Genomic DNA, 15,013 nt, shown 5'->3' on the forward strand with positions numbered 1-15,013 from the left:
GCTATTGCATGGGCTTTGTTTCCTCTGGAGTCCAGGTAATTGATTTTACTCATTAGAATCAATACAAAACAAAACACAGACGCAAAGTGTCATTTACATAACCATGAGTTTCCAGATGCCTGAGCTTGGAGAATAGGAGGCTGAGACACCTTTTCACTCTCTACAATTACCTGAAAGAAAGCTGTTAGGGAGGTGGGGGTCAGTCTCTTCTCCCATGTAACAAGCGATAAGACAAGATATAACAGCCTCAAGCTGCACCAGGGGTGGTTTAGATTGGATACCAGGAAAAACGTCTTCACAGAGAGGGTGGTCAGGCATTGGAACAGGCTGCCCAGGGCAGTGCTGGAATCACCGTCCTCGGAAGTGTCCACAAACCGTGTAGATGAGGCCCTCAGTGACATGGTTTAGTGTTGGTCTCGGCAGTCCTGAGGTAATGGTTGGACTTGATGATCTTAAAGATCTTTTCCAACCTAGGTGATTCTGTGATTCTACAATTCTTCCGACCGAGCCCCGACGCCGGGTTTACTCTGGAGCGTTTCTCGACGGGGCAGACCGAGGAGGACGCGCTCCACCCGCCTCCGCCCCGGTCAGTTGCCTGAGGGGACAGGCAGGGCGGGGCGGGGCGGGGCGGAACGCAGAGGGGAGGCACAAGCGCGCAGGCGCAGGGCGCTAAGCCGTTCCCCAGGCCTACGGGAGGCCTCGGTTGCGGCAGGGGTAAGTCGTGGTGCGGGAGAGGTGTGAGGGGATGTGTGGGACCGGGCCCGCTGTCCGCGGGGAGACCTCCGTCACCCTCCGCCTCCTGAGGGGCTGAGCGGAGCATGGCGGTGGCCTGGTCTTCTGTTTGTGTCCCCGGCGGCCCAGCCGGGGTTTTCTTCTGAGAAATTCGCCCCTTCGTCCGCGGCGTAAAGCCCCCTGACCGCCCTGGAGGAGGTTTCTGTCCTTATCCTCGCTGTTTGTGCTGGTCGGAGCCCGGCTGAGCTGCTGGGCAGCTGGGGTTCGCGTGTGTGCTGGCGGTGTGCCTGACAGTGCCCTGTGCCCGTGTGGTCGCGTTTAGCCGACCTCCTCGCTGCCCTGACCTCCCTGCAGTGGCCGGGGCCTTGCTGAGTTGAGTTTGTGAATCCTGCCCGTGGGTCCCCGGCTGTGCTCTGCTTGTGTGAGCTATGGGGCAGGGGGCCTTAGCACCGCTTCTTCTTTACCCCTCGGTAAGCGGGGTTAGCCAGGGGTGTGTTTTGTTCACCTTCGCTCAGGTGGCATCTTGCAGAGGACCCTGCGTGTAAAAGTGAAACCTGAGCCCTAGAGCTGCTGGGGGGGGGGGTTGGGTGGAGTGACTGCACTACAGGGGGGTGTCGGCTGTCATGTCATATGTAAAGTTTAAAGGAGGTTTGCTGGCTTTGTCTTTTTTAGCCAGTGCTACATGATCTGTGGGTAACTAAAGCATTAGGCAAAGGCAAGCAAAAACTCCCGTTATCAGGATTGAAAGTCAGTGTGCTTAAGCTGGGAATATTAATAACACCAAAGGCAGTCATTAATACATATATACAAAGTAAAATTCATGCTGTAAGAACAACACATCCTGAGTTCGAACTTGGTGAATGTGCTTTGGGTTTTTTTTATAATGACATATACTTTTTACTCTGTTTTTAGGAAGTATTCAACATCAATTAAAATGTCTTCCACCAAGTCTCCAAATGCAAGCGAAACACCCAGAAAACCAGGATTGAGAACTGTTCAAACAACTATGCTCTTCCGAGCTGTGAACCCAGAGCTTTTCATTAAACCTGTAAGAGGCTCATTCTGAGGGAAAGTAAACAGGCTTGGAGAGACACGGTTGCTGTAAAGTTGTCATTGCTATTCTGTGTGCATTATATAACAGTCTGTTGTTATGCAAAGCACTCAGTAATGTAGCTAAAAATATTTTTACTTTATTTCACTCTGATTGTTATGAGCCCAGAACACTACATTGTTTATTCCAGCTTTTATTTCACTGTTATATTGTCTAATCCTTTTATACCTAGCCAAGTTACTAACAGAAAGACGTATTACCCATGTAATTTGACAGGTTAAGTAATAGGAGTGCTCTGTAATGTTTAAAAGGGAACAGAACAAAAAGTGCAGGGGGGGGGGGGATTTTTGGTACCTTTTCAATATTTTTTATTTTTGTTGCTTTTATAATTAAGTTGAGGATACTCAGGTTTTATTTGCACTTGCGCAACCCAGCAAGACTGGATGAAATTTTATGCATGTAATAGAAGCACATTCTGTGATAATACATTCTGTGTTTTTACACAGAATCACAGACTGGTTTGGTTTGGAAGGGATCTTAAGGATCACCCGGTTCCAACCCTCCTGCCATGGGCAGGGACACCTTCCAATAAACCAAGTTATTTGTCTCAGTAGCATGTTCAGATGAATTCTGTTAGAAGCTTGCATTTAGTTACCTTTAGTGATAGGTTTTGGCCTGTTCATTCATGCTGAAGCAGCATTTGGGACCAGCAAAAGACACAGCACTGGACAATGCCATGTTCTGTCTCCAGGGAGGCTTCTTTTTCAAAGGGAATTCCTTTTGCTGTCAGAAAATTGAGTCTCCCTTCTTGCTGGTTATCAAAATCATTTGGATGGGTCTGCTAGAAAGCACTGATAGTTCTTGCAGATATCACAGCTGTTTACTGTTCACTTTCTTAGCCAAGACAGAAGAATGTTTGTGTTGAACAAAGAAATGTTTTGACTAAAGACAGATACTAATTTTTTTTTTTCTTGTCAGAACAAGCCTGTGATGGCATTTGGGCTCATAGCAATTACCCTCTGTGTGGCCTACCTTGGTTATTTGCATGCAACAATAGAGAATAAAAAGGACCTCTATGAAGCAATTGACAGTGAGGGGTCCAGCTATCTGAGGAGGAAGACTTCTAAGTGGGACTGAGGACGTAAGGAAGGAAATCAGCAAATCAATAACAGAACTTTGCCAGGCAACTACTATTTTTTTTTTTCTCTCTCCCTTGAAATAATGGATAAATGTCTCTCTTGCTGTTCAGTCCAGTTTAAGTTCCTTTGTAAAATGCCATACCTGTACAAATGAATTGCAATTGAGATACATGTGAACATAAAAGTGACTTTTAAGAATTGTTGTCTGCAAACTCCACGGCCTGTCAGAAGACATGAAGTTACCTCGGACATGCAGTCAAGACTAATAAATGCCTTAGAAATGCACATGATAGTTCAGCTTATTAGCTCTTTGCTTTGATTGAGTGAAAACAGGGGTTTGTCTTAATTTTTAAACAGAAGTGTAATGCATTGTGTGTGAAAAGAAAAAGTTGATCTCTTGATCTGTTGAAAGTTGACAGGTAACAGTGCAAGTGAAATAATTTTAAAGCAAGAAAGATCTGATAGTCATTGGAGGGTTGTATTTAATAAAGGAATTTGTAAAATACTGACCAAAGTATTCCTTGGATGATAATATATTCTTCCTTACAAACGGAAGAAAACCTAGTAGGTAAGTAGAGAAGAAAAAGTGAAAGGAGTGCTTCTGCCAAGAGAAAAGCAGGAAGAACTCAGCTGTGACCTTTCCTGTTTGGCAAAGTAGAGCAGATCAGTGAACCTACCAATATGAGCTTGCCAGTCGCTATGTATAACTCCAGGTTAGCCAGAGGTTGTGCAGTGTTCTTGACTAGTCATCAAGACTAGTTTATTCAAGCTGCTTTCAAAAATTTTCTCTGTATTGCAGAGTACGTTATATAACACTAATTTATTACAGGCTACTAAACTCAAAATAGGGAATGGAAAGTCTAAAATCAACAGTGAAAAGACTGTTCTCACAATGACAGGACTGCATCCACCTGAACAATTCCAGTCTTGCCAATCAGCCTTGTGTGTGAATGTGAGGCAGCCCATTGGCAGTGGGATGGTTGGTGCCACTGTGAGCCTGGCGGCTGTGGCGTTGCCTTAGCACAAGAGAGGGTTCCTGTGAGCACACTGTACAAGTGGGTGCTGTCCTGTTCTGCCACTAAGGCTTTCTACGAGCTGCTCCAACTGCTTCTGTGTTCCTGATATGTCCTAGATAGTGTCTCATTAACCAAACTCCAGAGCATGTGGTGGGAGGGCAAATGCTGTGGAAAAGTGCCCTTTTCCCACCGTGGACCCTCATTAACATTCTTGGTTGTATTTTTCCATTCAGCTACCTCATATTTATAACCCCATCAAGGGCTCCCAAGAAGCTGAGACCTGTTTCTTAATCCTGTTTTGGCCAAAGTGGCTTCTGTCAGGCCAAAGAAGAAAGAACATGCAGTGACATGTGTTTGCCACTCTAGGAATTGCTCTGGGTTATGTTACAAATGGTTTTGTTACTGAAGATAAGAAAGGTGACACTGCCTTGAGAGCTCTATTCTCTTTATCTCCCTATAAATCCTTCGCATTGAACCTGTGATTTTCCTTGTGTCTCTGTTTTATACTTACCTGTATCCTAAATTCAGCTGGGCCTTGGTTTGGTTACTTCCTGCCTGGGGAGGGAACTGACTTCTACATTTGAAAAGCTGTAGAAACAAAGCCTTTTAAAACATATTCTCCTCTGTGAGCCTAGCTGCCTCACAGCAACAAGGTCCTGGGCAAGTCTGAAAGCTTGCAGGTGAAGAAACCACTTGCCTTTTGATTGGTGAAGGAATTTCCAAGTGAATCATAGAATTGATCAAATATTCAGAAATACCACATGCTGTGCGTATCCTGTGGAATATGTTTCGTTTGATAGAATGTGATGGATATCTAGAATCCATCTGTTTTTTTCAAAAGGGTCACACAGCATTTTAGTTCTTTTCATTAAAATGCAGAAGTCTGGTGTGTTTGCATGAACTAAAACAACTCCAAACCCAGTGCTGCAGTAAGCATGTTAACCTGGTTTTCTGCAGGCTTTTAAAATACACACTTTGATCCTTATACCTGCAGATGATTCGAAGTGAGAAAACCCAGTCCTTTATTTTCACATATTTGGGAGTAATGGCTCTCAAAATTTTGAATTGTGAAGAGAATACGGATCTGGAAGGATCTGAGGAAAAGGAAGTTGGGGGTTGTAAAAGATAAAGGCCGGGATTGACCTGGGCAGGGTCTAGGCAATGTGTGAGCCAATGGCACTTCATAGAAAAGCTGTCTAAGATGGGGCCTTGTTGCTACTGGCTGGAGTCAAGTCCTGTTAACCAGGTTAATTTAGAACAGGCTGAAGGAACAGTATTTAAATTTGTCCCTATTATTGAGGAGATTCTCTATTTTTTGTGGCAGGTGCTTCACAGGTAACTCAATGCTACAAAAATTACATATAAAAAGGAGATAAAGCAGTGCAAACACAGAGAAGAACATAATTAATTAATGTGTGTTATAGTATCAATACTGGCATTTGCTGTTGTAAGTAACTGATTTATATTGTAAAAACTATGTGTATTGGATTAAAGGGGAAAACACCCACCCAAACAGAGCTCCATTGGTAGCAAAATTTGTTGGCTCAGCTCTGAAAGCACAACTCCTTATACACCTGGAGACAGCGCCAATATAATTTCTTTTGTTTAGCTTTTCTCAATTTCATCTTCAATATAGTAAGAATTATCGACAGTGGATAACAGGTGGCTTGACAGGAACTGAGAGTCAAAATGATTTCCCAGCCACAGGCTCTGCCAGGATTTTGCTAATTCCTTACTGTATGTGCTGGCTTTCTCATCTTTACCAAGAACAGCAACAGGATTCTATTGATTCAAATACCTGAAGCACCAGCTATTATGCTGCTCCTAAAATCTTAGCTTACATGGTTTGAATAGGAATTGTTGGCATTCAGCAACAGTGAAACAAATACAAAAAAGACACTGAAAAGGCAAAGCCTGCTGTGACTCTGCTCAACTATTACCGGGAAACTTAGTTCTTTGTGAGCAAAGCCAGCCCTGCCTGGTAACCATTGCTCTGCAGGGAGCTAGCTGCATTCAGGCTGGAAGGGGTTACTTCACGAAACCCTCCCTCATCATCTGCCTGCAGCATGTTACCGAGCTGTCAGCATGTGTGAATGAATCCTAACCGGAAGGCAAACGTTTCAGCCAACTCGGTAAAAAGTAATTTTAATTTCTTCACCAGCTTGCATGTTTTCTGTAGCAACAGTTAAGTGTTTTGCCTGCAAGCAAGAGATGTATCAGGAATAGAGTTCTGACATTGTAGCAACTGTATTACAGGAAAACAGAACGCCGCAATGATTAGAAATCCTGATCTGCACTCCTTCGTGTGTTGTGCTACATGTTCAAAAATAGTACCACCGCCACCTTCCAACGCTACTTTTGATCGGATTCGGGAGTATAAGCCTTTCATAACACGGTATTACACTCATCATGATATACTGGGTGAGTCTGCTGCTGAAATCTGTTCCTTGCAATCTGAGATTTAGGAAAACTCCAAGAGCTGTTGTATCCATCTGTTCTTGACAGTCATTAAGGTGTTCACGTCTCCGTAACAATGAGCTGTGCTTACCTTCTGAATCTTAATAAGTCTAGTATATTCAGGGTCAGTTGTCCTGTGGTGCATGACGCTGTTCAGACTTGGGCATAGTGGAGTCCAAAAGAGAATGAGCTCTAAGACTGTTAGCAAATGTTTTTTAAGCCTCAAGTAGTTTGGAAAGAACTACATTTGACTTAACATATGCAAAGGTCATTACCTTATCCTTGACTGCAGCACAGCACAGGACACAGTTGAGATATTTTATCCTGAATCCTACCTTCTTATACCTGATTCAGCTGCTGACCTTAGATTGAGGCTCTGTAGATTCTCTTGAGGTTTGATGTTTTTGTTGGCATGTCACAATCATAACCTCAATAATAAAGGAAATTGTGGTAGCATTCATACTTTTGAGGATCTAGTAAGAATCTGAAGTATCTTTATATGCTATGCCTAATTGTCAGAGAGGTTTCTGATCAGTAAAGTTATGTAAAAATCATCTTGTGCCTTTTAATTAATGTGCGTTGTGAAGAGCAATGTGCTTGGTTTCTATTTCAAACGATATAAAGAGGTTATCAGTGTAATGGGAGCCTGGGCAGCGGGATGAGTGCCCCGCATGTGCTCAGAACATGAAGCTTCAGCCCTGCATTACACACACGCAATGTGAAACACATCGAGAAGGCCAGAGAGTCTCTTTAAATTATTTTCTTTTTACTTCTTAATATAATGGACTGGGGGAAAGCTGTGCAATCAGAGCACAACATGCTTGTTGCTAGGCTTTCTGCACTGCTGGACTTCTGTTTTGTTGATTTGCATCAGTAGACCCCTTTGTCCCATCTTGCTGCTGCCTTCCATGTACTTCATGTGAGCTCTGTGGGAGGATTTTGCCCACCCATGTGGAGTGGGGAGGAAGACTGGAGTGAAAGAGGGAGGGAAATTTAATCCTCCACTGACTGTGTGAAAGCTGGATCTCCTGTGACTCTACTCCTTCTTAATTTTCCTTTATAATGACCCAGAAAAATGTGACTCTTTGGCCCTGTCAAGCACAGAGAATGGGATCCAAAGCAATGCCCAGGCTTGGCACTGAGTAGGAAAGATGGAGGCTCTGAAATCCCACTGTTGGGGGGGATGAGATGTTTGAATTGCAGAAAGGCATCTTTATCCACTTCCCTTCCACTTCACTTAGACTCCATTCATGTTGCTAAGGGGAGCATCCCTGGTGTTGGCCCTGTGAAGCAATGTGGCTCACCACCATGGTGCTTTGCCCCACCTTTCTAGGAGGGATCAGCTGTGTCTGCAGTGCTGGGGCTGCTTGGACCCTAGCCAGATGCAGCAACCGTAGGGACAGAAGCATTCCTTTGTATGTGCCTGGTCTGTTCCAAAAACCTGGAATATTCTGTATTTTCCTGAGGGTATTTACTGTGTGCCCCAAGAATGGCATAAAGGAATCTGAGGGCATCTCAGGCAATAGACCTCTCTGAAAGCCTTGGAGGACTGAGGACACAGGGAGCCTGAGAAGGCACCGACTCAACTATGGCATCTAAAGGAAGCAAAGCTATCCCCTAAGCTGTTGCAATATTCAATCACAGAGAAATAGGTGAATCACTCCCAAGAAAGCTGAGGACTGACCAGCTTGTGCTGTGCAGATGGCCATCAGGACAAGGAGTCAGGAGGGACATCTGCAATGCTCTCCTGTCCTGTAGCCTTGTCTAGGAGGAGAGAGTTGGGTTTAGCACCTTCCTATTGTATTTACAGAACTGCACAAGCAATAATAATTGTGGTTTCACCCTCATGTGAGATGAGGGTGCATGTTTTTTAGCCTTTTGACTTTTAATTCAGGTGTGGAGCCAAGCAAAGGGGTGGGGAGAGAGGCATGGAGTTCTGCACTGTGGTTGTCTGCTGTGCATGATCAGCTTGTGTTGACTGTGCAGAGATTGGAGCACATGTTGAACAAGAAAAACATGAAAAGAAGGAGGCAGAGGTACAAGAGTGCATTGAAAAAATGAAAGCTGAAATTTGGTCCCAGGTAAATTAAATTATTCTCCCATCATTTTAATAACAATTATACTTTGGAATAATTGCTACGGTATAAAGACAGTTAATAAAGAACTTTGGGGTCACTGCTTTAGAGCTGTCATTAGTTTCAGCTCCTCCTTTGTTCACAGATTTCTGTGTGCACATAATTCTCTCTTTTCTGATCACAGCAAAGCATACTTTGAATTAGCAACAGATTTTACATCTGGTCTGAAAATGGCCTCTAAAGCACACAGAAGTTACCGGTTGTTAAAGCTGTTCCCCACAGTGCTATGTAAGATTGACATGTATGTTAGATATATTTATCGTGCTTACAGCTGTGTCAGCTCAGTGCTATTGTGAGGACACATTTGAACAGGAATCACTGCAATAAAATTGCCAAATGGGCTACAATAGATTTTGCTACCTGGTTTTGAATTTAACTTGCTCTGATTTCTTAAATAGCAAATAGAGAACTATTGTTTATGTAACCTCTGCTTCTTCTTAATAGGATGTTAATAGAATGTCAGCAGTTATACTTAAATAATAACTTGTTTTAAAGGCTGAAACACTCAAGGAAGATGCAGTGGAAAAAGTCCTCAACGAGGCAGCCGCTAAACACAGTGCATTTGTACACGACCTTCAAAAAAACTTTGAAAAGAAATTGAAGGTATGAACCAGTTTGTTTTTATTACCATGGAAATAGCCAGCAAGACAGAAGCATGTGTTTGACAATCAAGAATGTCATTCTGTGTAAAATAAATACATATCTTTTTAAATGTTTGCTATAACCAGAAACTCCATTCATCTGAGATTGAACTCCAGTGTCAGGAGAAGTACTTGGACTGACAGATGACTGCCTTTGTGCTAGATGAGATGTGAGCTTGAGTTAACTGGATTTTGAATTAAATTTCAGCACGTTTCACTCTATTTTTTTTTTTTAAATTGAATGAAGATTGTGAACTTTGTTGAAAATTCCTTGTCAGGCCTTGATTCAGCCAGCCCCTGAGCTGATCTGGTACGTTTCTTAGAGGCAGTTAAATATGGGCTTAACTTCAAATCTGTCCTCAAGTTTCATGTCCATCAAAGCTACAAAGGTGTTTAATTGATTTGCTGAGCCTACTGAATGGAGTGGAGGGGAAGGAAAACTGCCAGCATATGTATATTCCTAAATGAAGCACGCTAACTGTAGGCTTGAATTTTTATATATGTTTAGCACATGTTTCATATGGCTTTTTGGATACCTGAGAAAAGGCTCAGAGATATACAGAGAAAGGTAGGCAACTGCCTTCTGGATCTTAGCCTTCCGGCTTTCTGCGCTGCTTCACAGGGCTTTTTGCTGCTAGAGCATCCGAGTGCTCCTCAGTCAGGCATTACACAGTCAGTCTAACGCTTGTCATCCTTAGTCTTGCAGCCTCCCACCGGCAGATGAAAGGCGCACAGAGAATTGCTGGAGTGTTTTGCTTTGGAATTTTATTTTGTACAAGTTTCTAAATAGCTATCAGTTTATACTGCAGGCAGTCAAAGCAATGTGTTTGGCATCTTAAGAGGAAAAGCAGGGAGGTTTACAGTGGTCTTAAGTTTCTGTTAGAGTTCATTCCATTTTATGGAGTTGTTTTCCAAGGGAGCTCTGTCTTTTGCTGTCAAAGCATCTGGCAACAATAGTTGCCAGAAGCTTAGTTCCTTGTGATTAACCATTCAGTTACTTGCTATTATACATCTTTTTAGACTATTTGTGTTAGACTATTACTACAGTCTATTACAGATCTTCATAGATCTGAGTGCTCAGGATTTGAACGTTGTCCTGGCAATATGGGCTCCAGTGACTGAGGACAAGGGAGCAGATATAGAGTACTACAGCTGAAACACAAGAAGAGGCAGATATAACTAAAGTAATTGTGAGACGTTTGAGATTTGGTGGGGTTTGTTTCTTGTAGTTCATTTTAAGAGGTATGTTAACAGTGAGCTAAATGCTCACTAGCAGTTAGCTTGCAGAGACAATGGCAGAAAATTTACTCAACTCCTGTCTAAGCAAAGAGATAGTGGCAGCTAACAAAGCATATCACTGAGTGACTGAAGTGGGGTTTTTACCTGTAGGGAAGGTCAAAGACAATTGCTTTTAGCTGATAGCCTCGGGAATGGCTTTTTTTGCAGCAGTACTGATATGGCCACCACCATTCATGGTCAAACGGTTTTAGTCAGGCTTCCTGTAGGCATGTGAGTCTGTGAAGAAAATACATCAGGGAACTTTTATCTGCCTTATGTAGAAAACATGGGTGATGTAGATGTGGAATGATGTTACAATAGGTCACTGTAATTGCCCCATAATATGTTTCTTAAGTCTGTTCTGCTGGGCGTCGCTGGGGATTGTTTAAAGACAACTGAGCAAAAAGCTGTTGTCACTACTTACATCTACTTTTAACTTTGCTTAAGGAAGAGGTGATGAAGGCAAAGGCAGAAATGCAGCGGTACATGGAAGAACAGCAGAAGAGAGAGGCAGAAGCTGCAGAGCAACGCATGGCTCACAGACTTCAGAGGATCCTCATAGAGTGTGCCCAGGACAAGACACGAGCTGTGGCCAAAGCCAGAAAACAGGAGAGGGAGGCAGCCTTTCAGGAAGCAGCCACTCTGCGCAGGTGCTCTTAGTGTTTCCTCTGACTTGGGTGGCAAAAATGCTGTTCTAAATGATTGGAATTGCATCAGCATTGCTCAGATGCAGGTCTTCTAGGAAAAGATCAATACACCCTTCAGAAAACAACATATTTGGAAATGACAAGTGACCAGCAAGAATTGCAGGCTCACCCTCTCTCACTGATGCACCAAATAAAAATGAAACATATTTTGTTTCTAAAAGCAAGTATCACAAAGCCAGCCAAGGATCCAAACATTTTGAGTTTTGTAGCTGATTTAGAGTCATTAGAAGTAAAGATCTCAGGGCCTATTGTGCCATTGATGACATCTGAGCAAAACTGAGATCTGCAGGGCACAGGAGATTCTACCTGTATAGATTAAACATTGTGAATTAAATAGCTTTGATGTAAAAATAATAGCACACCCCTCTCCCTTGAGAGTAGAATACATTTAATTTTTTGACAACATAGACAGCAAAATATCACTATCACAATGAAAAGATCAGTTCAGGTGTGTTCCTTTGTAAGATATTTTTCATTTTCTGAACAGTCATACTTAAGTTTTGATCCATTATTTAATACCTTTGTTTCCACTATTAAAACATGCCCCTTCTGCCAAAGATAAATGACATTCCACATAAATTTAACTGGTCCCTTTAACTTCTCATGTTAGCAGAGTTCTGCTAAAATATCTCCAGCAAAGTGGAGGGAGCACGAACAGAGGGCAGAAATTGTTTTCTCTACATCAAAGTATTTGGCTCAGTAACCTTTATGGATGCCTGATGCACCATTTTTTCTGTATCCCTGAGCCAGCTCTGGTGAACAGCACCCATAATGTTTTGACTACATAATATAAATTATATTTATTACTGACATGCTGGCACAAATATGTTCTCAGTAACATTTAAACAAAATTATGGATGAGTCTGTAGTCTAGAAATCAGTTGTTAGATTTGACTTCAAGGCAGCATTTTAACCTGGGGGCAGAATTGTCAAAGTCTATTTGAAAATCAGTGTGTACTTAATTCTCTTAAAGAAAGAATTCAAGTGTCTCTCTCACTCAGAGACCTGAATGAAGAGTGAAATACTGATCCTTTATATTTTTCATTTCATCATGAAATTATTGCTAGTTGTGACAGAATATAGAAACACAGAAATAGAATCTTCTGCAGCTTCCTTTCTCTGCATTATCAGTAGACTTCTTTTACTCTATTTTATTTCAGATGTCCTGTATCAAGTTCTGATTTCGCATTTATTTATAGTTGAATAAGAGAGTTTTTACAACAACCTAAATAGACTTAAATCGTTTTTTTCAATAATCTTTAGTAACATGTGTTCCCAACAAATCTTTTTGTCGTTTTCTTTTTTAAACAGAATGTGCTCAGAACAACTTAAAGAAGAAATTAGGTTAGCTGAGGAGCAATATCATAGGAGTATAGAGCAATTAAAAAAAGAAAAAGATCGTGAGATTCATATTGTCCGGAGTATCATACAAAAAGAGAGTGAGACTGAGACTGAAAAACAGCCTGAAAAAGCAGAGACTTTACAGGTTGGTGAGCTGGAAAAAGTTACAGTTATGCTGAAAGCAGCAGAAGAACAGATAAAGACTCTCACACAAGAACTAGAAAAGGTGACAGAATGGAAGGACATCCTGGAAAATGAAATACAAGCAACAAGACAAACCTTTCAAAAGTATATTGATGCCACATTTCCTAGCCTGTCCCTTGGACAAGCAGATTTTATTTTGCCATTCAGGGAAGCATTTCAGCAGAAGGACACACCAGAAGCATCAGAGAACAGTGACAGTATAGGAGAACTAGTATCCAAAGTGTGAGGTTCACAGCCATGTGTAAACAGAACTACAAACAGGCAATGCTGAAAAATAAAGTCATCTGCTCATTGTATTGCATTATTGTGGTTAGAATGCTACAGAGAAAAATGACTATCACTGTATTAAATAATTGGTGAGCCATGCTGAGAAATTATCCATTAATTTTTGTTTTGCAAATGCTAGGGCAGAGGTTGAAACATGTAACACTTGAGGAGCTTCCCACTGAGTCCTTCTTGAGAAGGAAAAAGGCAGAAAAATCTAAGCAGAAAATCTCAGTTAACCACGAGCGCTTGGACTTTGAGGACTGTTGACTCTGCCCCTGAATAGTCAGGTGTGGAATAAGACACACAGGCTTTGAACAACCTCACCTCAGGTTCTGAGATTTACAGGGTGGTTATTCAATGCAATGGTGTGTATGTCTATGTAAAGTCCCTGAAAGTGAGTGGCTACATGATCTGAAAACTCACCTGGCTTGAGAGACAGCTTTTGAGCAAAAAGTGTGTGCCAGCAGGCATGCAAAATAATTTTCCCTTGGGAGGACTCAGGTTTATCTATTTACACGTGCTTGAAGCCTGCATGGCTTTAGGCCAGCCTCAGTACACTGATTTGTTCCAAGATTCTGCCTGCCTAAACAGCAGATTTGCCTTCACTGTGTAATAAGACTTCCCACAGCATTTGCTTAATATTCACTAAAGCTTTATGTCTGTCTTGTTACCTGTTCATCTAAAACCACTGCACAGCATCTTGAGTGTAGCTGAAGAATGTAAAGGAGCTGGTATTTACTGTAGGTGATAGAAAGTATAATATGGTGAAGGAACCTGTCTATAGGTATCTCATTTAAAAGATTTTTTAAGAGAGCAGTCTGTGCAACCATCTTTTCCTCATGCTCAAAAACAACCCCAGAAAACCAAAAAGCAGAATAATCTCATAGGTATCCATCACTCTACCAAACTAAGAAGTGAAGACAAGTGAAGTCACTGGTTTCTTGTGAAACAGTTTAATTCATATAAAATATTTTGAGCAGATATTTGGCAGGCTCTGGCACTATTTCTGACCTAAATACCTGTAAAACCTTACTCCACTGAATTGTGGAAGCTCTTGCTGTGGAGAGCTGATGCTCGCTGTTCATTTTCCCTCTTAAGTTTGCAATGAAAAGAACCCAAACTTCATGTTCACGGCTGTCTAATCAAACGGATAAACTGCTCAGAACCCAAGACAAAACTTGTGTTTGCAGCTTAAAAGCCCATCAACAGTCTGAAATACTCCATAAGATCTATAAACCATTTTCTAAAGAAAGCATTTACATATGCATTAAGCATAAAAGTCTTTTGAAACTACAGGAGTAAAGTACTGGAACTAAAGTACTAGCAGCAGCATCATGCAATATCTAAAGCTGGTGAACACTCTGTTGGGTTAGCTGGTTAAAGGCTCACCTCAGTACACACTGAGGAGCCCAGAGGAAGATGCAGCTGGGAGAACACTAGCAAACCAGTCAGAGGAATAAGTCCCCAATCCAGCCCCTCCCAGGTCATGCCAGGAGAGTGTTAGCTCCATGGACTGGGAGTGAGACCCAGCACCACAAGTCAATTGGAGAGCCTTTCTGGAGAACCTTGCAGACTGAGGATGGATACAGCCTGGATGTATAGGACTCCTCATGGAATGCAGTGAAGATTGTACAAAGGTTTAGTATGGAATCTTTAGGGAAAGAACCAAATGTGGAAAAGGGGATCAAGGTGTTTAGGGGAAGAATAAGCGATAAAAGAGAGGGATAAGGGGATAAAGGGGCTGGTTACATGTAAAGAGGGGCTGGTCACAGATGACAATACCCTGTGCCTGATCAGCACAGTCTGTCCTGTCTTCATATTGAACTCCTTTTCTAACTTTTCCTGGGTGCAGGGCTTTCTCTGTGTGTATGTGTGTGTGTGTATGCATGGGGGTCTACCTGCCAGCAGCTGTAGTTGGAACACAGATGACAAGAGCTGAGGGTTTAGGGTGCCAGCAATTGAGAGACTGGAGAGCATATTACCTGGGTACGTACATCAGTGTGTAATCACTGTAAATATCAAGACAGGCTAGCCGACAGCTAGGC

The 15,013-nt window shown here is 42.2% G+C and overlaps 2 protein-coding genes across 4 annotated transcripts; both read left to right on the forward strand.

The window, feature by feature from the left end:
• Nucleotides 1-632: 632 nt before the first annotated feature.
• Nucleotides 633-14,563, forward strand: CUNH6orf163 (chromosome unknown C6orf163 homolog). 3 transcript variants are annotated; one of them, XM_062608361.1, is made up of 6 exons: nt 633-718; nt 6,195-6,359; nt 8,382-8,476; nt 9,026-9,133; nt 10,897-11,099; nt 12,468-14,563. In XM_062608361.1, exons 2-6 carry the CDS (start codon nt 6,212-6,214, stop codon nt 12,925-12,927), a joined length of 1,014 nt encoding a protein of 337 aa, XP_062464345.1. In that variant the 5' UTR covers nt 633-718; nt 6,195-6,211; the 3' UTR covers nt 12,928-14,563. The 3 variants fall into 3 exon arrangements, with proteins under 3 accessions (XP_062464345.1, XP_062464344.1, XP_062464346.1); XM_062608360.1 differs by lacking the exon at nt 633-718 and adding an exon at nt 3,407-3,494 and having other exon boundaries at nt 4,592-6,359; XM_062608362.1 differs by lacking the exon at nt 633-718 and having other exon boundaries at nt 4,317-6,359; nt 8,382-8,431.
• Nucleotides 1,610-3,436, forward strand: SMIM8 (small integral membrane protein 8). The gene is made up of 2 exons (XM_062608363.1): nt 1,610-1,780; nt 2,762-3,436. The coding sequence occupies exons 1-2, from the start codon at nt 1,616-1,618 to the stop codon at nt 2,918-2,920; spliced, it is 324 nt and encodes a 107-aa protein (XP_062464347.1). The 5' UTR covers nt 1,610-1,615; the 3' UTR covers nt 2,921-3,436.
• Nucleotides 14,564-15,013: the final 450 nt, after the last annotated feature.

Source organism: Pezoporus occidentalis, unplaced genomic scaffold, assembly GCF_034315485.1.
Source record: "Pezoporus occidentalis ecotype Australia unplaced genomic scaffold, CSIRO_AGI_Poc_V1 ctg13, whole genome shotgun sequence".
Taxonomy (NCBI): Eukaryota; Metazoa; Chordata; class Aves; order Psittaciformes; family Psittacidae; genus Pezoporus; species Pezoporus occidentalis.